Source organism: Somniosus microcephalus, chromosome 5 (genome assembly GCF_052327205.1).
Source record: "Somniosus microcephalus isolate GS21.2 chromosome 5, FLI_Smic_1.0, whole genome shotgun sequence".
Lineage (NCBI taxonomy): Eukaryota > Metazoa > Chordata > Chondrichthyes > Squaliformes > Somniosidae > Somniosus > Somniosus microcephalus.
This window is the reverse complement of record NC_140991.1, coordinates 42334371-42361730: the sequence shown is the minus strand read 5'-3', so window position 1 is coordinate 42361730 and position 27360 is coordinate 42334371. Positions and strand designations below refer to the sequence as shown.

The 27360-nt window shown below is 47.2% G+C and overlaps 1 protein-coding gene across 1 annotated transcript in view; it reads left to right on the top strand.

The window, feature by feature from the left end:
- The window catches only part of vipr2 (vasoactive intestinal peptide receptor 2), a 298909-nt gene that overhangs the window by 104232 nt on the left and 167317 nt on the right, over nt 1–27360 (top strand). Inside the window, exon 4 of the mRNA XM_085987570.1 lies at nt 9618–9715. Within this exon, the coding sequence (XP_085843696.1) occupies nt 9618–9715 (98 nt within the window). The remainder of the gene's footprint in view (nt 1–9617; nt 9716–27360) is intronic.

The following is a 27360-nucleotide window of genomic DNA, read 5'->3' as shown; positions in this document are numbered from 1 at the left end:
CGCGCGTAGGTACGCCCTGTAACTTTCGAGCGCATAGCCCGACAGACGCACAGGCGATGACAGACAGAATGACAGAATGACAGACAGACAGACAGGCAGACAGACAGACAGATGTACCGATTTATATATATAGATAAGGAACCCCTGATTTGTGTATTCCTCCGCTTGAAGGAAATCATATAATATGGAGATAGAATTGAAAGTGGAATTAGGCTTCAAGTATGGACGGGCCATCCGGCCATACAGGTGCTAAACCGTTACCAAGGTCCTGAATGATCCTGAAGTCTTAATAAGACCTAAATTAAGAATTTTCCACTGTTTGTAATAAATCTCTGTCTGTTTTATCAATGGGATTGTAAGGAGGATATCCAGTCTCCATTTGATAGAATCAGCGAGCCAGACAGTGTCTCCGAGTATGGTTCTCTCATTGGGACGGGAGCTAATATTGTGAAGCATGGCATGACATGTGAGTCTAGCAAGGGTTTTCTCTCTTATGGTGTTGAGTACGAGGTCACTGAGGATAGGAGTTCCATACCATGACCAAGGAACTTTATTGGACTGAAGTTTTAAAAGTGACATGTGAATAGCTGTCATAAGGCTATTGAATGTAATGCCCTCATCTGTAGAGAGGAGTCCTTGGTGGATAGTTCGAAGACCTGTGACTATGAGCGATTTCTGGAGCTTAATGAAATCCACAATTTTCTGAAGGCTGTGATCTTGATCACTGTTCCATCGATCCAGCGTGAGGACAGATTCTGCTAGTAGCAGAGAAGACCGTTGGAGCTAGCGGGTGTTCATTGATGTAGGACGTTTCTTGTGACGTCAGGAAGAGTCACTAGATTATATAAAGTCCATAAAAGATTGATTTAAAGGTACAACCGCTCTATATACATCTGATTGGGGGGGGGGGGTAGCATTGCTGGTTAAAGAGGAGATTAACACAATAGTAAGGAAGGATATTAGCTCTGATGAGGTGGAATCTGTATGGGTAGAGTTGCGAAATACCAAGGGGCAGAAAACGTTCGTGGAAGTTGTATACAGACCCCCAAACAGTAATGCTGGGGTTGGGGATGGCATTAAATGGGAAATTAGAGACGCGTGCAATAAGGGCACAGCAGTTATCATGGGTGACTTTAATCTACATATAGATTGGGCTAACCAAATTAGTAACAATGCTGCGGAGGAGGAATTCCTGGAGTGTATATGGAATGCTTTCCTGGACCAATATGTCGAGGAACCAACTAGAGACCAGGCCATTTTAGACAGGGTATTATGTAATGATAAAGGATTAATTAGAATTCTTGTTGTACGAGGCCCTTGGGGCGAATCGATCATAATATGATAGAATTCTTCATTAAGATGGAGAGTGAAGTATTTGATTCAGAGACTAGGGTCCTGAATTTAAATAAAGGAAACTACGATGGTATGAGGCGCGAGTTGGGTAGGATGGATTGGGGAACGTTACTTAAAGGGTTGACAGTGGATAGGCAATGGCAAACATTTAAAGATCGCATGGATGAACTACAAAATTTGTTCATCCCCGTTTGGCATAGAAACATAGAAGATAGGAGCAGGAGTAGGCCATTCGGCCCTTCGAGCCTGCTCCGCCATTCAATGAGATCATGGCTGATCATCCAAATTCAGTACCCTGTCCCTGCCTTCTCCCCATATCCCTTGATCCCTTTAGCCTTAAGAAATATATCCAACTCTTTTTTGAATATATTTCATGAACTGGCCTCCACCGCCCTCTGTGGCAGAGAATTCCACAGGTTCACCACTCTCTGGGTGAAGAAATTCCTCCTCATTTCAGTCCTAAATGGCTTACCCCTTATCCTTAGACTATGACCCCTGGTTCTGGACTCCCCGGCCATCATAAACATCCTTCCTGCATCTAGTCTGTCCAGGCCTGACAGAATTTTATAGGTTTCGATGAGATCCCCTCTCAATCTTCTAAACTCCAGTGAGTATAATCCCAATCGACACAATCTCTCCTCATACGTCATTCCTGCCATCCCAGGTAAAAATACAACAAAAAAGGTGAGTCAACCGTGGCTAACAAGGGAAATTAGGGATAGCATAAGATGCAAGGAGAGGACATATAAATTGGCCAGAAAAAGCAGTAAACCTGAGGATTGGGAGCAGTTTAGGATTCAGCAAAGGAGGACAAAGGTATTAATTAAGAGGGGGAAAATAGAGTATGAGAGTAAGCTTTCAGGGAACATAAAAACTGACTGTAAAAGCTTCTATAGATATGTGAAGAGAAAAAGATTGGTGAAGTCAAGCATAGGTCCCTTGCAGTCAGAATCAGGGGAATTTATAATGCGGAACAAAGAAATGGCAAACCAATTAAATGCATACTTTGGTTCTGTCTTCACAAAGGAGGACACAAATAACCTCCCAGGAATGTCGGGGAACATAGGGTCTAATGAGAGGGAGGAACTGAATGAAATCAGTATTTGTAGGGAAATGGTGTTAGGGAAATTGATGGGATTGAAGGCCAATAAATCCCCAGGGCCTGATAATCTACATCCTACGGTACTTAAGGAAGTGGCCCTAGAAATAGTAGATGCATTGCTGATCATCTTCCAAAATTCTATAGACTCTGGAACAGTTCCCATGGATTGGAGGGTAGCTAATGTTACCCCACTATTCAAAAAAGGCCGTAGAGAGAAAACGGGGAATTATAGACCGGTAAGCCTGACATCGATAGTGGGGAAAATGCTAGAGTCCAATATAAAAGATGTAATAGCAGAGCACTTGGAAAACAGTGACAGGATCGGATAAAGTCAACATGGATTTACAAAAGGTAAATCGTGCCTGACTAATCTACTGGAATTTTTTGAGGATGTAACTGGTAGAATAAATAAGGGAGAACCAGCGGATGTGGTGTATTTGGACTTTCAGAAGGCTTTCGATAAGGTCCCGCATAAGAGATTAGCGTGTAAAGTTAAAGCACATGGGATTGGGGGCAAAGTACTGACTTGGATAGAGAACTGGTTGGCAGATAGGAAGCAAAGAATTGGAATAAACGGGTCTTTTTCCGAGTGGTAGGCAGTGACTAGTGGGGTACCGCAGCGATCGGTGCTAGGACCCCAGCTATTCATAATATATATTAATGATCTATATGAGGGAACTAGATGTAATATCTCCAAGTTTGCAGATGACACAAAGCTGGGTGAGTGTGTGTGCTGTGAGGAGGATGCCGAGAAACTCCAGTATGATTTGGACAGGTTGGGTGATTGGGCAGATGCATGGCAGATGCAGTATAATGTGGATAAATGCGAGATTATCCACTTTGGTGGCAAAAACAGGAAGGCAGATTATTATCTGAACGGCAATAGATTGGGAGAAGGGGAAGTGCACCGAGACCTGGGTGTCCTGTGCACCTGTCGCTGAAGGTAAGCATGCAGGTGCAGCAGACGGTTAAGAAGGCAAACGGTATGTTGGCCTTCGTAGTGAGAGGATTCGAGTACAGGAGCAAGGATGTCTTGCTGCAGTTGTACAGGGCCTTGGTGAGACCACACCTTGAGCATTGTGTGCAGTTTTGGTCGCCTTATCTGAGGAAGGATGTTCTTGCCATGGAGGGAGTGCAGTGAAGATTCACCAGACTGATACGTGGGATGGCAGGAATGACGTATGAGGAGAGATTGGGTCGATTGGGCTTATACTCGCTGGAGTTTAGAAGAATGAGAGGGGATCTCATTGATACTTATAAAATTCTACCAGGACTAGACAGACTAGATGCAGGAAGGATGTTCCCGATGGTGGGGGAGTCCAGAACCAGGGGTCACAGTCTAAGGATAAGGGGTAAGCCATTTAGGACTGAGATGAGGAGGAATTTCTTCACCCAGAGAGTGGTGAACCTGTGGAATTCTCTACCACAGAAGGCAGTTGAGGTCAATTCATTAAATATATTCAAGAAGGAGTTGGATATATTTCTTAAGGCTAAAGGGATCAAGGGATATGGGGAGAAAGCAGGGACAGGGTACTGAATTTGGATGATCAGCCCTGATCTCATTAAATGTTGGAGCAGGCTCGAGGGGCCGAATGGCCTACTCCTGCTCCTATCTCCTATCTTCTATGTTTCTATGATTGGTATATCGGGAGAGAAGTATTATCAAACTATTCCTCAAACGATGATGAACCATTATAGAGGTAAGATTCTGAGCATCGTGTGGAGGAGTCGGTGACACTGTCTGGCTGACCGTCGTCAGTAGTTCGATCCCATCCGTTTTCAGTTTTGTGCTCCAAGCTGGGTCTTGGAAGATTGTGTACGGCTGCACCTTGTATTGTTCCTCCTTTCTGGTATCCCGCAGGATACCTTTTCAGATTGTCTATGGAGACAGTTTTAAGAGTTTGCTTGCCATTCGGCTGATTAGTATGTATTTCCACAGTTCTTTCATTAATAATGGCACATATTTGAACAGGTTTTTTCCACTTAGGTCTTAAACCAGGTCTTTGCTCGAACTTCTTTTCCTGTATCCATTCTGCTGCTAGGGGTTGCCATGCTTTGTTTGTCAATTGTTTTTGCCTGTTTGTCTCCCTCATCCTCTGATCAATTTGATGTATCTCATCTGTTATTTCTTTTTTTAAATCTAACTGTTGCTGTCGGGTCAAGGTATCAGAGTGTGTAGAAGCAATAAAAGAACCAGGGGTAAGCGGCGTATGCATCTCAACTCCATACATTATATGGAGGTTTAGGGGCACTGTCCCTGATGCAGATGTGGGCACATTATTAAGTGATAGCTGCACTTCTGGTATGATGGCGGTCCACTTATTTCCCCTGATTCTCAACAGTTTGACCAATAGCTTTTTTACTTCCTGGTTTTTACGTTCCACCAGCCCCGCTGACTGCAGATGACGTGGTGTGCTGTGCTCTAACCCAATCCCCCTTTGTTTGCAGTAGTCTTTGAAGGCCTTGGAGACAAAGGCTCCGCCTTGATCGGAGTGTAAGATTTTGGGTGCACCAGCTACATTAATTATGTCAGTAATAGCACTGGCGAGTGCGTTTTCTGAAACAGTTTTTGTGAGAATCAACCAGCAGACGGAAGTGCATCCATCAACACAAACGAGAACATGTCTGTAACCCAAAGACGGGGGAAGTGGTCCAATGAAATCAATAAAGAATTTTCCCATTGGTTCATCAGCTTTCACAGGAGCCAATGGCGGTGGCTTAATTAGTGAAGTCTTATTGGTTAAATTTCATGGCTCACAATTTGCCACGTATGTTTTACAGGCCTTAAGCATGTCTGGCCACCAATATAAGGGAGTCAATTTGCAGAATGTTGTTCTGGCACCGCAATGTGCTTGACCTATGCCCTCGTGAGCTGCTTTTACAAGCTGTTCTCGTTTGTGCCTCGGGGGTACTTCTCGGTTTCCTTTGGGCAACTTAACTAGCACAGTAACAGTAGGGGTTTCCGAGTAAAAGTACTTTGATATCCTTGTGGATTCTCTTTTGTTGGGTCTAATAGCTGAATCAGTTCCTCATCCTGATTAGCTGCCCGTTCTGCCCTAGTGATAACACTAATTTTGGCAGGCCCCTCTCGAGGGGGTGTCTTGCAGACCGAACGTTTCGCTTGTTCGTCTGCAAGACTGTTGCCTTTGGAGTATACTGTTCCAGTGGTATGTCCATTTACATGAATCACCTGACAATTCTGTTTCTCCCTCTTGGGGGTATCATTCTTTCCAGTTCCCGTAGGGGGCCAGTCGGACTGTTTAATATCTCGACGATCCTCCCGTTGGGGTGGACATTGGTTCTGCCGGGAATCTTTTTGATCCCTATTTCAGCCATCCTGGTATCCTCCCATGGCTCTCTGATAGTTTTGGCCAGTGTAAAAGCTGTCCCCATAGGGATTCCACTGTCCTTTGCTTTCCTTTCGAGGTCTAGCCCCTTGTCTATCCCATCTTTCTGCGGAGAGATCTCCTGCTGTGGGCGAGTTGGGGGTATAAACCTTCTGGAATCCCCTCCTGGGGGTCCTGAGCCACGAGTTTGTGTCTGGGCGGGGTGGGCTTGTGACTTGGGTCTACACAGTCCTTGTTTCTGAGTACTAAAGGTACCTTCTCCAGTATTTCTATCTCTAGTTTCTGGCCTCGTTATAGGTTTAGTTTGGGGTAGACCTAATAGGTTGTGATTTAATTGGATAATACGTTTGACATTATCCCATTTTTGTTGGTTACCTCGATAATTATTTAGTGCACCCTCACAGGCAAGTTTGAGGGCGGTATTTTGGTATTGATTGGCCAGGCAACCGTGGACAATGTCCCAGTTATCCTGTGTGAGTACTTTGCCTAATCTGTAGGCAGCTACCAACCCTTTAGTTTTGGCTGTATTGGTGAGTATTTCCTGATGGTACCCATTACATGCCCTCCCTGAGATGCCGTGAAAACATAGGCGTATATTTGAACCCAGTTGTTACACTGGTTTAATGGGGGAATTAAGTCTGAATTTAGTATCATTTGTTGTCGTTGCCTCAGGTGTTGGGCATTCCAACCTTGGCAACAGGTTTCCAATTTATCAAGGTTAGTTAGAACCCAGCAGGTTTTTTCCTGGCTGGTGTTTCCCAGTCTACCACACATTGTGTAGCTAGAGCTTAGGTTTACTTGAACTAGGGGTGCAATGTGTGGTTGCTGGGGTTGGCTTACTGGACCAGCAATTCCTGCGCCTCCAGCATTGAGATAAGATTGAGCTAGTGCCCGTGTGCATTGATTATAATGGATTCTAAGCTGTCTATAGTCTTCTCGAAGATTCTGTTCATTTAATTCGTCATGAGCTTGCCACCTTAACCGGAATCCATGGCCCCCAGGAACATAGGCTGCTCCGTATACTGCTATTCGGCCATGGTTGCCTCTGCCTTGTTGGGCACCGTTCATTAGGCCTCCCAATTATGCGGGTGTGCTCCTTATCATTAAGGAATTTAGTGGGTTTGAAGTTTTTTTTGATTATCCCACTGGATATTCTGTATCCCCTGGTTCTGTGGATCAACATCAATCATGCCATGGGTTCTAATGGCTCCATCGGCATCAAAGCCTTCTATTAAAAAAATTATTACTTGGTCTTGTGGAGGTACAGGGATAGGATTATTTCCCCTAATAAAGCAATCGTTTGAATTTCCTGATAAAAAGACATGGCCAATTCCGACAGGGTTTGCCATTTCGTCAGGACCTAACCTCGGTTAGGATTTAATATGAACTTTATAAGAAATTTCTAAACCTCAATGATATTTTGAGGGAGTTCTGATTTAAGTTCTATAAGGCCTAATCAGGGACTTGTCATCTCTAGAGACTTAAATCTGGGTCTTAGTACCACTGACAGTAAAACACTCCTTCTATACTTAACAATCTATGAGATGGGTATAGATAAAAATATAAGTATAGGGTTCCGTATCAACTCGTTAACACACACATTGGGTGCCAACTGAAAGGATATTTACATGCCCTTGCCCCTTTGGGACTATCCCGGATCAGGTGCATTGCTCAGATGTTCACTTTCAACTAAAGGTTGAGATAACCGAATCCTAAAGATGCTTAATTGGGTCTAAAGGTCTGGTCTATCTCTCCCTAAAGGAAAGGAGCAACCCAAGAACGTTACCATCCTCCAGATAGCACTTTTATTAAGTTTAGCCAGATTGTAACGTCCCGGATATTATAAGGGTCTGGAGATCTCCCCTCAGAAATGTACCTCTTCACCGAAGAGTGTACAGAGATTTGGTTTGCGAGTTATTGATACAGAAGACTTATGTGAGACAATTCTAAAATGTATAGAGATTTATTAAAATGAACCGACATGCAATTTACAGTTGGCGAATCAGTCAATCGCAATGTTAACAGTTCTAAAAAGAGAAAAAATACAATCTTATTTTTAACAGAGAATCTTACTTTTAAATCTTAACTTCGCTACAGTATACAAGTTCTTAAAATTTTCTATACAGGATATCCATCAATTATCAAGGTAGCAGTTACCTTCAATCCCCGAGGTACAAAAGAGTGAAGGACTATAGAGCCGCCTCTGTAGTCGAGAATCGCCTTGCCCAATTAAAGCAAGTCTGATATTTCATTCGAGACTTCAATATTTATACCCTTTTTCAGTTGTATTTCATAAGGTTTTTTGTTGATCCAAGTTAATTATCACTGATCATCTTTTAGCTGACCCTTGCACTTCTTACTGCTGCATCATCAATAGTTATTGGGAGTTTACCATTTATGTTCAAAGGACAGATGTCCTTTGTTTGTGCATTATCCATTACATCATGTGTCATTCTTAAGAAGTTTAATCAAGATCATTTATCCAGGGTTGACCATTGTCCTGTTTTAATAAGGTTACTTATTCAGGGTCAACAACTGTCCTATCCCAACAAGGCCAAAATTCTTTCATAGCTCGGATTTCCAAATCCAACTTGTCATGTTTTTAAAGAAGGTAGAATTCCTTATAAGGTAGTGTATTTTTCTAAAAAGGTTATAAGGTAGAATTCCTTCACACCGCCACCGATCGCGCCCGTTGACTGCCCCCCCCCCCCCGCATCCCCCACAAAATCCAGCCCACTGTCACTGGAATTGTGTGGGGCAAAGATATAAAACTAACTGGATGAAAGTCTCTTCTTGCAATGTTCCTATCTGAAATGAGGTTGGGCCATATCAAACCAAATCCCATAACACAGAGATGCTCATGGTTCAGCAATAATTGGCAATCTGATTCGGGAGTGGGAATAGAAATGTCACATTTATTTAGTCGGGGTGTTTACCTCTATAGTTGGGCAAGGCCTTCGTGAAAAAGTACTTGCGAGTTCTCTTCCTAATTGGAGAGGGAGGAGAAGCTGTGCATGATTTAGTTGTAATGCGGTCCCATATAAATAGTTTACTGTGATTCAATACAGTTTACATACAGCAAACGTTAGGACAGACTGGAAGGGATTTGACTCCTGTATCTAAGTCGTCTAAAATTGAGAATATTTGTTGCTGACGCCAAAGGGTAAACATTGTGGGGTGTGGCTCCCAGAGTAAATCCTCATTCGATGGAAGCACACATTACAGAATCGGATTTAGGAGTTAGTATGTCCCTTCGCTGAGAGTTCACAAATCTTTTTTTCATGAAGACCTTGCCCAACCACGAATATATGTAGAATCATAGAATGGTTACAGCACAGAAGGAGGCCATTCAGCCTGTCAAACCCATGCCAGCTCTCTGCAAGAGCACTTCAGCATGTCCCACTCCCCCAGCCCTTTCCACGTAGCCCTGCAATTTTTTTCCTTCACGACTTATCCAATTCTCTTTTGAAAGCCACGATTGAATCTGCCTCTAGCACCCTTTCAGGCAGTGCATTCCAGAGCATAACCACTCAGTGTGTAAAAAAGTTTTTCCTCATGTCGCCTTTGGTTCTTCTGCCAATCACCTTAAATCTGTGTCCTCTGGTTCTTGACCCTTCCGCCAATGGGAACAGTTTCTCTCTGTCTACTCTGTCTAGACCCCTCATGATTTTGAAAATGTTTAAACAATCTAAAAGAAAATCTGAAGAGAATAAATAATTTTAGATGTATTTACAATGTTTCAAGTGGTGTTTTGTTGAAGTTGAAGTAGGCAGCTAACATGATCAGGGGTAAATCCATTAATCTTTTTCTTAAAGGGAACGTCAGCAAGAATTGCACGGCCAAAGGCTGGACAGACACCTTTCCAGCATATGGTATTGCCTGTGGCTATCACACCAGTGAAGTTGCTGAAAAGGTAAGCACACAAGAAACATATGTCTTTCGCCCCTATGGTTGGGCACCCAAACCCTGCTTAGCCATCACTTCACATCCTCACTGAACAACATTGTGCTGCGACCCTCAATGGATCGAATTTAAGGACCTTGTCCTCATTTACAAACCCTTCTGCAGCCTCGTCTCTACCCACCCTACCTGCACCATCTGGTCCTCTGCCTCTGGCCTCCAAGACAAACGTGCCCCCTACATCAAGGGGCCTGTTTGGGGGAGTTCCTGGGCTAACCCGCAAATTCCGCCCAATACCCCCTCAGCAGGCATCAGCTGAACAGATGCCAGCTGAGAGCTGATGTGAGGTCTACTGAAGCCTCAGGAAGTGTCCCAAAGCTCTTCCGGCTTAAGTTGACTGATCCCAGAGGAGAGTGACTACCTTTAGACAATGTCCCCATAACTCCGTGAGTAGCTGAAGACTTCACCAGGCCTCCTATCCTCCGTCTGAGCAGCATGGACCAGTCAGGGTCTGGGTCTCCTCACTTGGCTGTTCTTACTGGTGTTCCATTGCACTTCTAATGACCAAGTGAGCCAAACGGAAATTTAGCCCCATAGATAATTGTTCAGTCATAAAGAACAGTGACAAACCACTCATATGTTACAGTCTTGTTAGACTCCAAGTGACGACCTAGTACTGAATATAATTTTTTTTAAATTAAAATTGTGGACATACAGTCCCAAAGCCTATTATTACCTTGGCAGTGTTCGAAAGGTCAGTCTGTTAATTAAGTTTGGAAAGAAAATATTGTGGCGGAGCCACTAAAGGACTTAGATCGTTTGTATATAATTCCCTTTAACAACATGTTAGCTACAGCCTGAGTCTGTATCTTTATTTATACTGTTTACTTGTACAGAGCGTGATTACTTTAACAACGCGGGTAAACGCGATGACGTCACGCCGTTCATCACGTGATCCACCACTGGCGGGAAGAACGCGATGACGTCATGACGTCAACCACAGGACCGCCCGAGCAGTCCTCGTGGAGCCTCCGAACTGACTAGACCTATATTCAATGTTCTCCTGTAGTTATCTGTTAAACTCTGTTACTTATCATTAAACCTCGTTGATTTGATCGCCTGAGTGGACCTCAGCCTTTTGGATAGGAACTAGACATTCCTACATTGGTGACCCCGACTTTTGCGAACGGTTTTCGCAGAAGTTACCGAACATGGACTCGAACGCCGTTGCTTTAAAGCTACCACAGTTCTGGGAGCAACAGCCAGCCGCGTGGTTCATCCAGGGTGAAGCCCAGTTCGCCATCAGGAACATCGTTGCGGATCAGACCCGTTACTATCACGTGGTCTCTGCCCTCGACAGCGCCACAGCCTCGCGGATCATCAGCCTGCTTGGTAATCCACCAGAAGACCGCAAGTATGATACGATCAAGGCGCGGTTGTTACAGGTCTTCGGGCTCACGAATTCGGAGCGCGCCCGCCAGCTGCTCAATCTGCCCGGCCTCGGGGACGCCAAGCCGTCCGAGCTCATGAGCCAAATGCTCACGTTCCTGGGCTCCGAACCGGAATGCTTCCTCTTCAGGGAGCTATTCCTCAGCCAGCTACCGGAGCAAGTTCAAGCTGCCCCAGCCAGGTCGGAAGTCACCGACTGCGCAGAGCTGGCTGCCAATGCAGACAAGATCTTCGCGGTGACACAGCAGTGCTGCGCTGCCACGAGGCGCCCATCCCCCACGGACGTCGCTCCAGCCCCATAACCTGCGGGGTTGTGCTTCTACCATGCCCGTTTTGGCGTGAAAGCAAGATGCTGCCGCCCTCCCTGCAGCTTTTCGCTCAAAAAAACCCAGCAGCCACCCTGTCGAAGGAGGACCGGTTATAATGAGCGCCCCGCGGCTGCGATGGCAATCGGTAATTCGGGAAAACTCCTCTTCATCAAAGATTCCCTATCTGGTCGACGTTTCCTTTGTGACACCGGGGCGCAGTGTAGCATCCTATCCGCGTCCAATCTTGATCTACAAGTTGGGGGGCACGGCCCCCCCCTCCAGGCGGCTAATGGCGGGGCCATTCGGACCTTCGGAAGCCGGTGGGTCCAGGTGTGCTTCGGCGGCCAGCGGTTTTACTGGGATTTCATCACGGCCAAAGTCTCTCAAGCCACCCTCGGGGCGGATTTTTTGTGCGCCAACGGCCTCCTAGTGGATGTACAGCACCGCCGGTTGATCAATGCGGCCACTTTTCACTCCATTCTGTGCTACCGCGGTAACACCGTGGCGCGCACTGTCTCCTGCGCGCCCCCACCTCCGGATGACTTCACTCGCCTCCTCGGAGAGTTCCCAGATCTGACCAGGCCCACTTTCTCCTCCTTGGCCACGAAACATGGTGTAGAACACCACATCACCACTACTGGCCCCGCGGTTTACGCAAGGGCCCGATGACTCGAACCCGGCAAGCTCGCGGCTGCGAAAGCGGAGTTCGACACGATGGAGCGGCTGGGGATTATTCGTCGGTCGAATAGTCCCTGGTCTTCGCCTCTCCACATTGTTCCGAAACCCGGCGGTGGATGGCAGCCATGCGGCGACTACTGACGCCTGAACGACGCCACTACTCCTGATCAGTACCCGATCCCGCATATTCAAGATTTCTCGGCCCATTTGGCGGGAAATACCTTTTTTTCAAAAGTCGACCTCGTCCGTGGTTACCACCAGGTCCCCGTGCACCCGTAAGATGTCCCAAAGACCGCAGTCATCACCCCATTCGGCCTGTTTGAATTTCTGCAGATGCCGTTTGGCTTGAAGAACGCTGCACAGGCTTTCCAGCGCTTGATGGACTCCGTGTTTCGGGACCTAAAATTCCTCTTCGTCTACCTCGACGACATCCTCATCGCCAGCCCCAGCAAAGAGGAGCACTTCTGCCATTTGCGCATCCTCTTTACACGCCTCAGTCAACACGGTTTGATTATCAACCCGGCCAAGTGCCAGTTCGGCCTGCAGCGGATTGATTTCTTGGGCCACCGCATCACATCAGACGGCGCAATTCCATTACAGACGAAGGTCGAGGCGGTTACATCTTTCCCGTGCCCGCAGACCGTCAAGGCCCTACAAGAGTTCCTCGGGATGGTCAATTTTTATCACCGGTTCGTCCCTAAGGCGGCTCTGCTTATGCAGTCCTTGTACGAGGCCCTCAAGGCCAAGTCCGGTAAGGATCCGATCAGCTGGACGGCCGAGATGGACCGGGCGTTCGTCGACACCAAAGGCGCCTTGGCCAACGCAACCATGCTGGCGCACCCGCTTCCAGGTGCCACCATCGCCCTTACCACTGATGCGTCGGACTACGCAATTGGCATAGTGCAGGAACAGTGGGTGAATGGGACGTGGCAACTGCTGGCGTTTTTCAGCCGTCATCTACGGCAAAACGAAAGAAAGTACAGCACTTTCGACCGGGAGTTGCTGGCCCTTTTTCTAGCCATCCGCCATTTCCGGTTCTTACTAGAGGGACGTCCGTTCACGGCTTTTGTAGACCCCAAGCCACTAACATTCGCTATGGCCAAGACCGCCGAACCGTGGTCAGCTCGGCAACAACGTCACCTGACGTTCATTTCAGAATTCACCACGGACATTCAGCATTTGTCCGGTAAAGACAACCTGGTGGCGGATTGCCTCTCCCGCGCGACTGTTCACGCAGTCCAACTCGGAATCGACTATGCCCTCATGGCTGCGGATCAAGCCTCGGACCCAGAGGTCCAATCATACAGGCCCAGCCCCTCTAGCTTCCAAGCGGCCGACGTCAAATTCCATGCCGCAGGCACCACGCTACTTTGCGACGTCTCCATGGGAGCTCCCCGCCCTATCGTACTAGTCGCCTGGTGCCGAAAAGTGTTCGATGCCATACACGGGTTGTCACACCCTGGCATGAAGGCCTCGCAAAGGCTGATGTCGGCAAAATTCGTCTGGAGGGGTATGCACATGGATGTCCGCGACTGGGCCAACACCTGCGTGGTCTGCCAAAAGGCCAAGGTACAGCGCCATGTAAAAGCTCCATTGGCCACTTTCGCTGTTCCGGAGCGTCGGTTCGACCACGTGAATGTGGACCTCGTGGGGCCGCTTCCACCTTCTCAAGGTTTTACACACATCCTCACAATGATAGACCGCACCACTAGATGGCCAGAGGCTGTTCGTTTGGTTTCCACCACTTCGGCAGACATAGCCAGAGCTTTCATCTCCTCTTAGGTTGCTCGTTTCGGGGTACCGGCGGACATCTCTTCCGATCATGGACCGCAGTTTTCCTCTGAGCTCTGGAACGCTGTGGCTCAGGGGCTCAGCACCAAACTACATCGCACCACCGCCTATCATCCACAGGCAAACGGCCTGTGCGAGCGATTCCACAGGTCGCTCAAAGCCGCTCTGCGGGCCAGTCTTCAAGGCGCGGGATGGGTGGACAGACTTCCATGGGTCCTTTTGGGTCTTCGTACGGCACCCAAAGAAGATTTGCAATCGTCCTCAGCGGAACTCGTATATGGCCAGCCACTACGAGTACCAGGGGATTTCTTCCCGTCTCCAACAGAGCCATGGTCCGCATCCCAGCAACTCGTCAGCCACCAGGAGGTAGCCAGATGTTTCGCTCCAGGGCCTACGTCGCATCACAGTTTACAGAGCTCCCATGTCACAGCTGAGCTGAAGAGCACTGAGTACGTGTTTATCCGCCACAACGCTCACCGGGATCCGCTCAAGCCTCCTTACACTGGTCCCTTCCGCGTCATATAGTCGGGAGACAAAACCTTTTCGGTCGATATCGGAGGTAAACCGGACCACATTTCGGTTGACCGGTTGAAGCCGGCACACTTAGACATGGACCGCCCAGTCGAGATCGCTCAACTGCCAAAACGTGGCCGACCGCCCACAGTCGCCGTGCCAGATCCACCACACCTGCCCGCCAGCTCGACCACCGTCCATCAGCTTCCACTTCAGGGTTACAGAAGTCGCTCGGACAGGCTTGTCAGGGCTCCTCGCCGTCGCACTTTTGCTGTTAAAGACAATTCTGGGGGGGCGCATGTGGCGGAGCCACTAAAGGACTCAGATCGTTTGTATATAATTCCCTTTAACAACATGTTAGCTACAGCCTGAGTCTGTATCTTTATTTATACTGTTTACTTGTACAGAGCGTGATTGCTTTAACAGCGCGGGTAAACACGATGACGTCACGCCGTTCATCACGTGATCCCCCACTGGCGGGAAGAACGTGATGATGTCATGACGTCAACCACGGGACCGCCCGAGCAGTCCTCGTAGAGCCTCCGAACTGACTAGACCTATTATCGATGTTCTCCTGTAGTTATCTGTTAAACTCTGTTACTTATCATTAAACCTCGTTGATTTGATCGCCTGAGTGGACCTCAGTCTTTTGGATAGGAACTAGACATTCCTACAATATGTTAATAAGTTGCTGTGTAGAAGCCATATCTACAATTGCATGTTGTTCTGGAGTTGTACTGAATTAAGCTGATTGGAAAGATCTTTAATAGATTACGACTTACTAACTGCATTAATAGAAATAATTTGCGTCATGCAGGTTGTGTGAAGGACATAAAAACAGAAAATGCTGGAGATACTCAGCAGGTCAGGCAGCATCTGTGAAGAGAGAAACAGAGTTAACGTTTCAGGTCGATGACCTTTCGTCAGAACTGGAAAAAAGCAGGAAATGGAACAGATTTTTAAGCAAGTGTGGGAGCTGGGAAAGGCGGGAGGGGATGAAAGAACAAAAGGGAAGGTCTGTGATAGGATAGAAGGCAGGAGAAGTGAAGAGACATTGGGGGAGAAATTGGGTGAGTAGCGCCACCTGTTAGCGCCTAAAGAGGCAGTCAGTGGCTGTAGCGCCACTGGCTGCGTCTCTGGCGATATTCAGTAGGGGCGCTAATGGTGGTGTTAGGCATTTGCGCTGCGCCGCCACCGATGGCGTCATCGGTGTGCGCAGCGCCCCATTCGTGCCCCGTTCGTGATATTTGGTAGCGAACGCCGCAGTTGCGCCGCTCGCTACCCGTGCCCGGTTCACGGGGCCTTACTGTGCCGGCAGTGGCGCAAGTTAAGGTGGAGGTGCGGGGCGGCCGCTTTTTTGGCGGCCGCCTGCCAGCACCTCCGTCCCCGGCCTCCTAAACCACCCCCCCGCGGCATTGCCGGCTGTTTCCCGAGAGCCCGGCACTTCTCCTTGGTGCCGGGCTCATTTGCCGGCACTCGCGAGCGGGGATCGCGCTGTTGCAGGCACCTCCCCCTTAACAGTGGGAGGAAGGCCTGCAGTACTGCAGCGTGCCGTGCCGCAGCATGTGGCGCTGCGGCACGTTGCGCTGCGATAATCAGTTTCAGCGCCCTAAGAGGGACGCGGAGCGCCTCGAGCCTCGCCCCGTCTCCCTCAAGGGGCACTGAAACTGAATTTCTGGCGATCGGTATCACTCCGATCGCTGCGCTAAATCCTGCGCTCAGGCGACTTTTGCGCCACTTTGGCGCCCCAACCCAATTTCTAGGCCATTAGGAGATATTCAAGGCAAAAGGAGATGGTAATGGGACAGGTTAAGCAACAAAAGATGGCTCTGGATGAAGTGTAAATTGCGCTGGCAGAATGAAAGCCAGCTGCCATGTGGGAGAGAAGAAAAAAAAGTGTGGAAAAATATATATATATATGATAGGGGCCGAGGTTATGATCTGAAATTGTTGAACTCTATGTTGAGTCCAGAAGGCTGTAAAGAGCCTAATCGAAAGATGAGGTGCTGTTCCTCGAGCTTACGCTGAGCTTCAGTGGAACAATGCAAGAGGCCGGGGATGGTGAGGTCTGAGTGGGAGAGGAGCGGAGAATTAAAGTGACAGGCGACCGGATATATGTTTTTTCCACACTTTTTTTTCTTCTCTCCCACCTGGCAGCTGTCTTTCATTCTGCCAGCGCAATTTACACTTCATCTAGAGCCATCTTTTGTTTCTTAACCTGTCCCATTACCATCTCCTTTTGCCTTGAATATCTCCTAATGTCTCTTAATCTCTCCTGCCTTCTATCCTATCACAGACCTTCCCTTTTGTTCTTTTATCCCCTCCCCTCTTTCCCAACTCCCACACTTGCTTAAAAATCTGTTCCATTTCCTGCTCTTTTCCAGTTCTGACGAAAGGTCATCGACCTGAAACGTTAACTGTTTCCCTCTTCACAGGTGCTGCCTGACCTGCTGAGTATCTCCAGCATTTTCTGTTTTTATTTCAGATTTCCAGCATCTGCAGTATTTTCTTTTTGTATTGTGTGAAGGACGTGCAGCTTGTTTTTAAGGAAAGTTAAGCAGAAATTCTGCTTCCAGTCTATTTATTTCACAGTATGGTTTAGGTATTTCAGTAGGACTGCACCGTTAGTTGTAACGTGATTTATTTTTGTCGTAGCGAATGTTGCGTCGCTTAAGGGCGTTAAGAATCAGCCATGTAGACATCTACCACTGTTCTTTCATTATCACTGGGTCAATATCTTAGAATTCCCTACCTACCATCATTGTGGGAAGCACCATCACTACCAGGACTGTAGTGGTTTCAGGAAAAGGTCCACCATATCCTTCTCAAGGCAACTAAGGATGGACGATAAAGGGAGCTGCTGCTGGCTGTATCTCTGGAGCTTATGCATTGGCAGCCTGGTGTTGCCACTCAATGGTAGCACTCCCACCTCTGAGTCAGAAAGTTGTGGGTTCAAGTCCCACTCCAGATCCTTGAGCACAAAATCTTGGCTGACACTGTCGGAGGTGCCGTCTTTCAGATGAGAGATTAAACCCAGGCCCTGTCTGCTCTCTCAGGCAAATGTAAATAACCCTATGGCACTATTTCGAAGACTTATCCCCGGTGCCCTGCCCAATTATTATCCCTCAACTAAAATTTGTGGGACCTTGCTGTGCGCAAATTGGCTGCTGCGTTTCCTACATTACAATGGTGATGACACGCCAAAAGTACCTCATTGGCTGCAAAGCACCTGAGGTCGTGAAAGGTGCTATATAAATGCAAGTTCTTTCTTCCTTTAGTTGTTCCATTGTTGCAGAATCTGCCCTGCGGTATATTCTGAATAAATGTGGCATCCATGGAATCAGAACCTGTTGCGGAATAGCTTCCAGTGTAAGCAGTTCCACCGTGTAAAGGGGGCATTCATTTACTGTTGAAACAGTAGCTAAAAAAGAACGTGCTTGGGCACTAGGGCTCCTCAGTTTACAAATAGATCTGCTAGTCTTCAAATGCTCAATCTACTCCTGAGAGCAGAGAGAAGAGGAAGTAGTCTCTCCACTGATTTATATGTGTTGTATTAATTAAATGTCTCTGAAGGGTAGCAGTTAGTTGTACAAAATCAAAATAGGCAACACAGATTGTAAAGCTTTTCAATTATTATTGATGATGTCACTGCAGTTAATTATTTCATTTGCAACCTTTTCTTATATTTATAAAGGATCAACCAAAATGATATCCCAGTTAAGACGTAACTACATAACACACACAAACCAAAAAGTAAAAATTTGAAAGTGATAAATAAAAAATAAGGCAGTTTTAATGCATACGCACCAGTACTTATTAAAATAATTTTTGGGGGGCAGACTTGATGGTCTTTTCCTGCCCATCAATTTTGTATGTTTGCATGCGGGCGTTGCTGGCAATGCCGGCATTTATTGTCCATCCCTAATTGCCCTGCAGAAGGTGGTGGTGAGTTGCTGCCTTCTTGAATCGCTGCAGTCCATGTGGTGAAGGTAGTCCCACAGTGCTGTTAGGGAGGGAGTTCCAGGATTTTGACCCAGCGACTGTGGTGTATGTAACCTGTTCCACCTTAAGAGAACTACCTTAAGAGATGTACTACTTTCTCTTGGCTGCTGTATACTGTAATACCGGTGGTGACCACACCGGTATATAAACGTTGTGTAGTGATTTGCTGGGCAGTTCAGCCCTGACCTCCGAGTAGTAAAGACCTGTTAAAGTTATTCTTGTTGTCTGTGTCCAGTGATTTATAATAAGCATAACTGGGACACACAGACTCAACAGTGGCGACGAGTCCGATCTTACCCTGCGGCAGTTTTACATCCAAGGCAGCTTCGTCCTCAGAACGGGCGTCGAGAAGAGGCATCCGCCCTCATCATCCTGCTGAGCACCACATTGCACGGGAGGCATCGAGAACCCGGGTTAAAAAGAAAAATTCTGACCACGAAGCCCTCCATCAGCGTCAGGCAGTGATCATCCCTTCTACCACGGTGGTGGGTAAGCCGATCAGCGACACGAGCAGAAAGTCGGCCGCGTTGGCTGTGGAGTAGGGGAGGGAAAACGGAGGAAAAAGGGCGGAGAACTCGACTGCGGCCGGTGAAAAGGGCCGGGCTGCAATCGGGGCCGAGAGGCGCAGCGACTGGGGCAGCGTTAAGGCCACGAGAACCGCGGAGAATTCAACCGCAGCCGGTGTAAAGGACCGGCCTGCAAGCGGGGCTGAGAGACGCAACAGCAGGGGAAGCGTGAATGCCCACGGGAACCGCGGGGGAGCAAAAAGCAGCATCGGGGAATTGAGAACCGCTGGGGGAGGCGAGAACGGCAGCAGCACGGCAATCGCCATTGCAGCCAGCGGGGGAAGAAGGCAAACGCGGGAAGCCGCCATTGTAGTCGGCGGGGGAAGAAGACGAGCGCGGGAAAAACCGCCAAGCGCGGGAAGCCGCCATTTTAGTAGGCGGGGGAAGAAGACAAGCGCGGGAAGCAGCCATTTTGGGAAAAAGAAAATTTAAAGAAACTTGCAAGGATGCCTAAACATGGTAACATCAATGCTTTTGATAGCGATGTCGAAGATTGGGCCACGTATGTAGAACGCATGGAAGTTTATTGTAAAGCAAATGAGGTACCAGATGATAAGAAAGCACTAACCTTATTAAACTCAATGGGTGCAAAGACGTACGGGCTATTGAAGCACCTTGTATCACCAGATAAACCGGCGGATCAGACTTTCGCGAATATTGTTACTGTCCTGAAAAATCATTTAAACCCCACGCCGCTGCTGATAGCGGAATGATTTAAATTTTACAGCAGAACGCAGCTGAAAGAAGAAAGCAACGCTGAATTCTTAATTGAACTACGTAAACTATCAAAGTACTGTCAGTTTAGAACAGGACTAGCAGATGCGCTGAGCGATAAATTTGTGTGTGGTTTGTTAAAAGAAGGAACACAAAAGCGACTGCTAGAAGAGAATGATCTTACGCTTGATAAAGCTGTCACTATTGCAGCATCGCACGAAGCCGCAGCGAGAGGCACTGCGGAAATGCAGCTAAGGTCATCGGAACTCAGCACCAATCAAATGGCCTTGGGTGCAGTAAAGTGTTATCGTTGTGGAAAAACAACGCACGATCAGAACCAGTGCTGGTTCAAAAATCAGGAATGCAGAAAATGTGGCAGGCTTGGTCACATAGCTAAAGTATGCCGGTCAGGAAAGAAGACCAGCAACAAAAAGTCACCGCAGGAAAAGTGCAGAAAGGTACACAAGGTGACAGAGAACAGTTCGGATGAACAGAAGTCAGATTCAGACTCCAGCAGTAAGGAACTGGGTTGTCTAAGAGTACACAAAGTGGGTAATGAAGCAGACCTCCAAACTATCTGGGTCACACTTCAGATAGCAGGAGTCCAAGTGAAGATGGAATTGGACACTGGATCGGCATTGACGGTCATGAATAAGCAAGATTACAAAAGGTTATTCCCACATATTCCCCTACGGGATACGGAGATTGTATTGAAAACATACACGGGGCAAAGAGTATACCCCATCGGAAAGATAAAGGTAAAGGTGGTCCACAAGGGCAAAGAAAGCCGAGGAATGGACTTATATGTGCTACCTGAGGGAGGTCCACCACTACTGGGACGGGAGTGGATCAGGAGAATAAATATGGACTGGCATTCCTTAAAAGCACTAACGGTAGATTCCGGTAAAAAAGATGTCAAACCTAAACGATTGTCCAGAATATTGGACGATGTTAAAGAGGTGTTCCAACAGGGACTGGGAACACTGAGAGGAATTACGGCAACCATCAAGGTTGAAGAACATGCAAACCCGAAATTTTTCAAAGCCAGACCGGTACCTTATGCGATACGACCTGCTGTGGAAGCTGAGCTGGAAGGGCTAGAACGTTCAGGAGTACTGTCTAAGGTGGACTGGAGTGAGTGGGCCACGCCCATTGTTCCCGTCATGAAGCGTTCATCGAGCAACAAGCCGGGGGAACCGGGGAAGGTTCGCATCTGTGGAGATTTCAAGATCACTGTTAATCCGGTGCTTCACACGGTGCAGTATCCGCTTCCGCGGATTGAGGATATCTTCGCTTCGTTGTCTGGCGGGAAACACTTCACCAAGATAGACCTGGCACAGGCGTACTTACAGATGGAAGTTGAGGAAGAGTCACTCCAGTATCTCACGATCAACACGCATAGAGGCTTGTATCGGTATAATAGACTGGTTTTTGGAGTGGCATCGGCTCCAGCAATTTGGCAGAGGGCCATGGAGCAGGTATTACAGGGAATTCCAGGCACACAATGTTACCTGGACGATATTCTGATTACAGGAGATGATGATGAGGAACATCTTGCAAATTTGGAACTGGTGCTCACCAGATTGAAAGAATATGGACTTCGAGTTAATCGCCAGAAATGTGAGTTCTTTCAGAAGCGGATCTCGTACTGTGGTCATGTCATTGACCAGGAGGGGCTTCATAAGTCTCCTGACAAGACCGAAGCTGTTGTGAAGGCTCCCGCTCCGGATAATGTATCCCAGTTGAGGTCGTTCCTAGGGTTGATTAACTATTACCATAAGTTTCTGCCAAATTTATCCACGGTGCTGCACCCGCTGAATGCTCTTTTGCAGAAGGGAATACCATGGAAGTGGAGCGAGGACTGTAAGAGGGCCTTTCGCAAAAGCAAGGCATTGATCACCTCAGAGGAAGTGTTGGCTCACTTCAACCCAACGCTGCCTATTCGTTTGGCTTGTGATGCTTCTCCATATGGTATTGGGGCAGTACTCTCACACAAGTTGCCAAATGGCTTGGAAAGGCCAGTCACGTTCGCATCCAGATCATTGACCGCCGCTGAGCGCAACTATGCTCAGATAGATAGGGAGGCTCTCAGCCTTGTGTGGGGAGTAAAGAAGTTTAATCATTACCTGCAGGGCCAAAAGTTTACGCTACTGACAGACCACCAGCCGTTCGTATCCATTTCTAACCCTAAGAAGGGTGTTTCGGTGATGACAGCACAGAGGCTCCAGAGATGGTCCCTTTTCCTAGGGGCACATCAATATCAGATTGAATTCAAAGGTACAAAGCAGCATGGTAATGCTGATGGGCTGTCGCGCCTGCCACTACCTACAGCGGAGGAGGCACCGACGGTTGACCATCATCGAATGTTTACCAGTCACCAATGCAAGTATTGAAAGAGAAACCAGGAACGACCCGACACTGTCCCGGGTCTACGAATTGACAGTGAAGGGATGGCCAGCACATGGTGATCCACTGTTACCGGCATTCTCAGCAAGCCGAGAACAGCTGTCCGTCTGTCAAGGAACATTGACGTATGGAACAAGGGTGATTATTCCTCCTAAGTTAAGAGAGAGAGTTCTAAAGGAACTGCATGAAGATCATCTGGGGGGAGTCAAGATGAAAAGCCTTGCTAGGGCTTATGTGTGGTGGCCGGGTATCGACCAACAGATAGAGGATCTGACGAAAAGCTGCTCAGGGTGCCAAAAAGTTCAAAATGCACCTCCGATTGCACCGCTGCATCCATGGGAATGGCCTTCAACCCCATGGCAACGTGTACATATTGACTTTGCTGGTCCATTCATGGACTCCATGTTTTTATTTGCGGTGGACGCACATTCTAAATGGCCAGAAGTGATTAAGATGACTACCACTACCTCGGAAAAGACGATCGCGGTGCTAAGAACGATATTTGCAAGAAATGGATTGCCAGAACAAATATGTTCAGACAACGGACCGCAGTTCGTGTCAGAAGAATTCCAGAAATTCATGAAGAAGAATGGGGTGAAACATTATACCTCTGCCCCATATCATCCGGCTACAAACGGGTTGGCCGAGAGATTTGTACAAACGTTCAAAAAAGCAATAAAGGCCATGAGCGAAGATCAGATTCCAGTACAACACAAGGTGGACAATTTCCTACTGGCATATCGAAACGTCACTCATGCAGTGACAAACCAAAGTCCTGCCATGATGTTCTATAACAGGAGGTTGCGGTCCAGGTTGGACTTGTTAAAACCAAATGTGCGGAGGGAAGTCGAAAACAAACAGTTCCAGCATATAAATAACAAGCCCACTCGGAGTTTCGAAATAGGACAACCAGTGTTAGCCCGGGACTATAAAAATGAGAAATGGCAATCTGGAACAATTCGGGCCAGACAAGGACCCCTGATGTACACGGTAGATATTGGTGAAAATGTAATACGACGTCATGCTGACCAACTGGTAGAATCGAGAACAAGGGTCGAACCCATGGTTACGACAGAGACAACCGTGGAAGAAGTTAGTGAACCTGAAGCATCTACCTCAGGAGTGAATGTACCTGATGATGATGTCCAATCCATAAGAGATCAACTAGATGAGTCACCCCAGCAACGAGAATCAGAGACCCCTGAAAGGCGTTATCCAACTCGGATCAGGAGGCCTCCTCAGAGACTGAATCTTTGAACTGTTTTGCATGAAGTTGTATATATATATATATATGTTATTATGTTATGTTAAATGGGGATATACACTGTTAAGCTAAAAAGGGAGGATTGTGGTGTATGTAACCTGTTCCACCTTAAGAGAACTACCTTAAGAGATGTACTACTTTCTCTTGGCTGCTGTATACTGTAATACCGGTGGTGACCACACCGGTATATAAACGTTGTGTAGTGATTTGCTGGGCAGTTCAGCCCTGACCTCCGAATAGTGAAGACCTGTTAAAGTTATTCTTGTTGTCTGTGTCCAGTGATTTATAATAAGGATAACTGGGACACACAGACTCAACAGCGACGATGAAGGAACAGTGATATATGTCCAAGTCAGGCTGGTGTGTGATATGGAGGGGTACTTGGAAGTGATGGTGTTCCCATGCACCGGGTGCCCGTGTCCTTCTAGGTGGAAGAGGTCGCGGGGTTTGGGAGGTGCTGCGGAAGATGTCTTGGCGAGTTGCTGCAGTGCATCTTGTAGTTAGTGCACACTGCAGCCACGGTACGCTGGTGGTGGAGGGAGTGGACCTTTAGATTTATGATGCACTTTCGGAATTTAAGAGAACTGATTGCAGTTAAAACAGAGATTTGCATTTCAAACTGTCTGTGCACTTTGTTTTAAATACTGTGAGGAGAATTTCAACTCCGAGGCAGGAAGGCGGCCTAGTGAACCCCTCTGGATTTTAACGGCAGGGCTTCATTAACATGCTGGCAGACTTCCCGACCAAAACTCCGGGATGTCGGCAGAAAGCAGCGGAAAGTTGGGTGGCTCAGCGGCCTCCCGCCAGGCCCAAGGTTAAGTGTGGGGATGGTGGGTTGGGGTTCCCGGACAGTCAGTGCTTCGTGAAGGAGGGGGTGGGTTTCCAGGCATAGAAGGCCCGGACCTTCCTTGTGGGGCCCAGAGTAGCATTCCTGTTCCTCCAGACCCTACAAAGTGAAGAAATATAGAAACATAGAAACATAGAAGATAGGAGCAGGAGTAGGCCATTCGGTCCCTTGAGCCTGCTCCACCATTCAATGAGATCATGGCTGATCATCCAAATTCAGTACCCTGTTCCTGCCTTCTCGCCATATCCCTTGATCCCTTTAGCCTTAAGAAACATACCCAACTCCTTCTTGAATATATTTAATGAATTGGCTTCAACTGTCTTCTTTGGTAGAGAATTCCACAGGTTCACCACTCTCTGGGTGAAGAAATTCTTCCTCATCTCTGTCCTAAATGGCTTACCCCTTATCCTTGGACTGTGACCCCTGGTTCTGGACTCCTCGACCATCGGGAACATCCTTCCTGCATCTAGTCTGTCTAGTCCTGTTAGAATTTTCTAAGTTTCGATGAGATCCCCTCTCATTCTTCTAAACTCCAGCGAGTATAAGCCCAATCGACCCAATCTCTCCTCATACGTCATTCCTGCCATCCCAGGTATCAGCCTGGTGAATCTTCGCTGCACTCCCTCCATGGCAAGAACATCCGACCAAAACTGCACACAATACTCAAGATGTGGTCTCACCAAGGCCCTGTACAACTGCAGTTGGCTGAAGTACATACTTACTTTGAGGGGCCCCTTCGCCCAGTGATTAGCCTCTGGTCCGCTTGAGTCTGGTGGGAAAGGATCACCCGCTTCCTAGAACTAGGAGGCATAGTCTCAGGATAAGGGGCAGCCATTTAAGACTGAGATGAGAAGAAATTTCTTCACTCAGTTGTGAATATTTGGAATTCTCTATCCCAGAGGGCTGTGGATGCTCAGTCGTTGAATATATTCAAGGCTGAGATCGATAGATTTATGAACACTAAGGGAATCAAGGGATATGGAAATAGGGTGGGAAAATGGAGTTGAGGTAGAAGATCAGCCATGAGCTTATTGATTGGCGGAGCAGGCTCGAGGGGCGGTATGGTCTGATCCTAATCCTATTTCTTATATTCTTATGTTCCTTGCTCAGGCTAAAATGACAGCCGGGTCTCAATAATGTCGCCGGGGCCTGGTCGGCTTATTTAATGAAGGCAGCTTCGGACGGGTGTCCTTGGTGCCTACAATTTAAAATTACGGTGGTGGGATCTGAGCGGGAGGCCAGCGGGTAAGTCCCCCGCTTCTTTTTAAACGTGCCCCCTGCCCGGATTCCACCAGGGAGTTAACATTACCCCATTGCCCTTTACCAATGGAAATCTCAGGCTTCCTGCAGTTAAAATTTATTTCAGCAAATCAGTTCAATTATGAAGTTTTGTTCCAGTTAACATAACATTATCTCCAAATCTGCGGTTTAAAAATGTCATTGCAGTCATGAATATATTGAATTTTAAATCTAATGCTCTTTTATGGTGCAATCTGCATTTTAATTATTTATGTATCTTCAACATGACTTTCCTGTGTTTTTTTTCTTACCAGTTACCTTGCTCCATGTTTGTTTAAGCACATGCCTGAATATTCTATATTGCTGTTTAGATAACTTATATAGAGATATAAGTGAAACCAAGGTGGTTAGCGTTGTTCCAATTCTCTGTTCCCTCTCTCCCATGGGTACTGACTAGAGCTGGAACACTGCTCCACAGGGCATGCCCGTGTTCGGTAAGCTCGCTCAAGTGGCCATTCTTCACGAGTGACCCACGTCGACCTGGAATACTGGGTGCAGTTTTGGCCTCCTTACCTAAGAAAGGATATACTTGCCATAGTGGGAGTGCAGCGAAGGTTCACCAGACTGATTCCAGGGATGGCAGGACTGTCGTATGAGGAGAGATTGGGTCGACTAGGCCTGTATTCAGTAGAGTTTAGAAGAATGAGAGGGGATCTCATTGAAACGTATAAAATTCTGTCAGGGCTAGACAGACTGGATGCAGGGAGGATGTTCCCCCTGGCTGGGAGCTCTAGAACGAGGGGTCACAGTCTCAGGATACGGGGTAGGACATTTACGACTGAGATGTGGAGAAATTTCTTCACTCAGAGTGTGGCGAACCTGTGGAATTCTCTACCACAGAAGGCTGTGGAGGCCAAGTCACTGAATATATTTAAGAAGGAGATAGATAGATTTCTAGACACAAAGGGCATCAATGGGTATTGTTGAGTCTGTGTGTCCCAGTTATGTTTAGGATCAATCACTGTACACAGACAACAAGAATAACTTTTAACAGGTCTTTACTATTCGGAGGTCAGGCTGAACTGCCCAGCAAATCCCTACACGACACTTATATACCGGTGTGGTCACCACCGGTATTACAGTATACAGCAGCCAAGAGAAAGTAGTACATCTCTTAAGGTAGTTCTCTTAAGGTGGAACAGGTTACATACACCACAATCCTCCCTTTTTAGCTTAACAGTTATATCCCCATTTAACATAACATAATAACATATATATATATACAACTTCATGCAAAACAGTTCAAAGATTCAGTCTCTGAGGAGGCCTCCTGATTCGAGTTGGATAACGCCTTTCAGGGGTCTCTGATTCTCGTTGCTGGGGTGACTCATCTAGTTGGTCTCTTATGGATTGGACATCATCATCAGGTACATTCACTTCTGAGGTAGATGCTTCAGGTTCACTAACTTCTTCCACGGTTGTCTCTGCCGTAACCATGGGTTCGACCCTTGTTCTCGATTCTACCAGTTGGTCAGCATGACGCCGTATTACATTTTCACCAACATCTACCGTGTACATCAGGGGTTCTTGTCTGGCCCGAATTGTTCCAGATTGCCATTTCTCGTTTTTATAATCCCGGGCTAACACTGGTTGTCCTATTTCGAAACTCCGAGTGGTCTTGTTATTTATATGCTGGAACTGTTTGTTTTCAACTTCCCTCCGCACATTTGGTTTTAACAAGTCCAACCTGGACCGCAACCTCCTGTTATAGAACATCATGGCAGGACTTTGGTTTGTCACTGCATGGGTGGCGTTTCGATATGCCAGTAGGAATTTGTCCACCTTGTGTTGTAGTGGAATCTGATCTTCGCTCATGGCCTT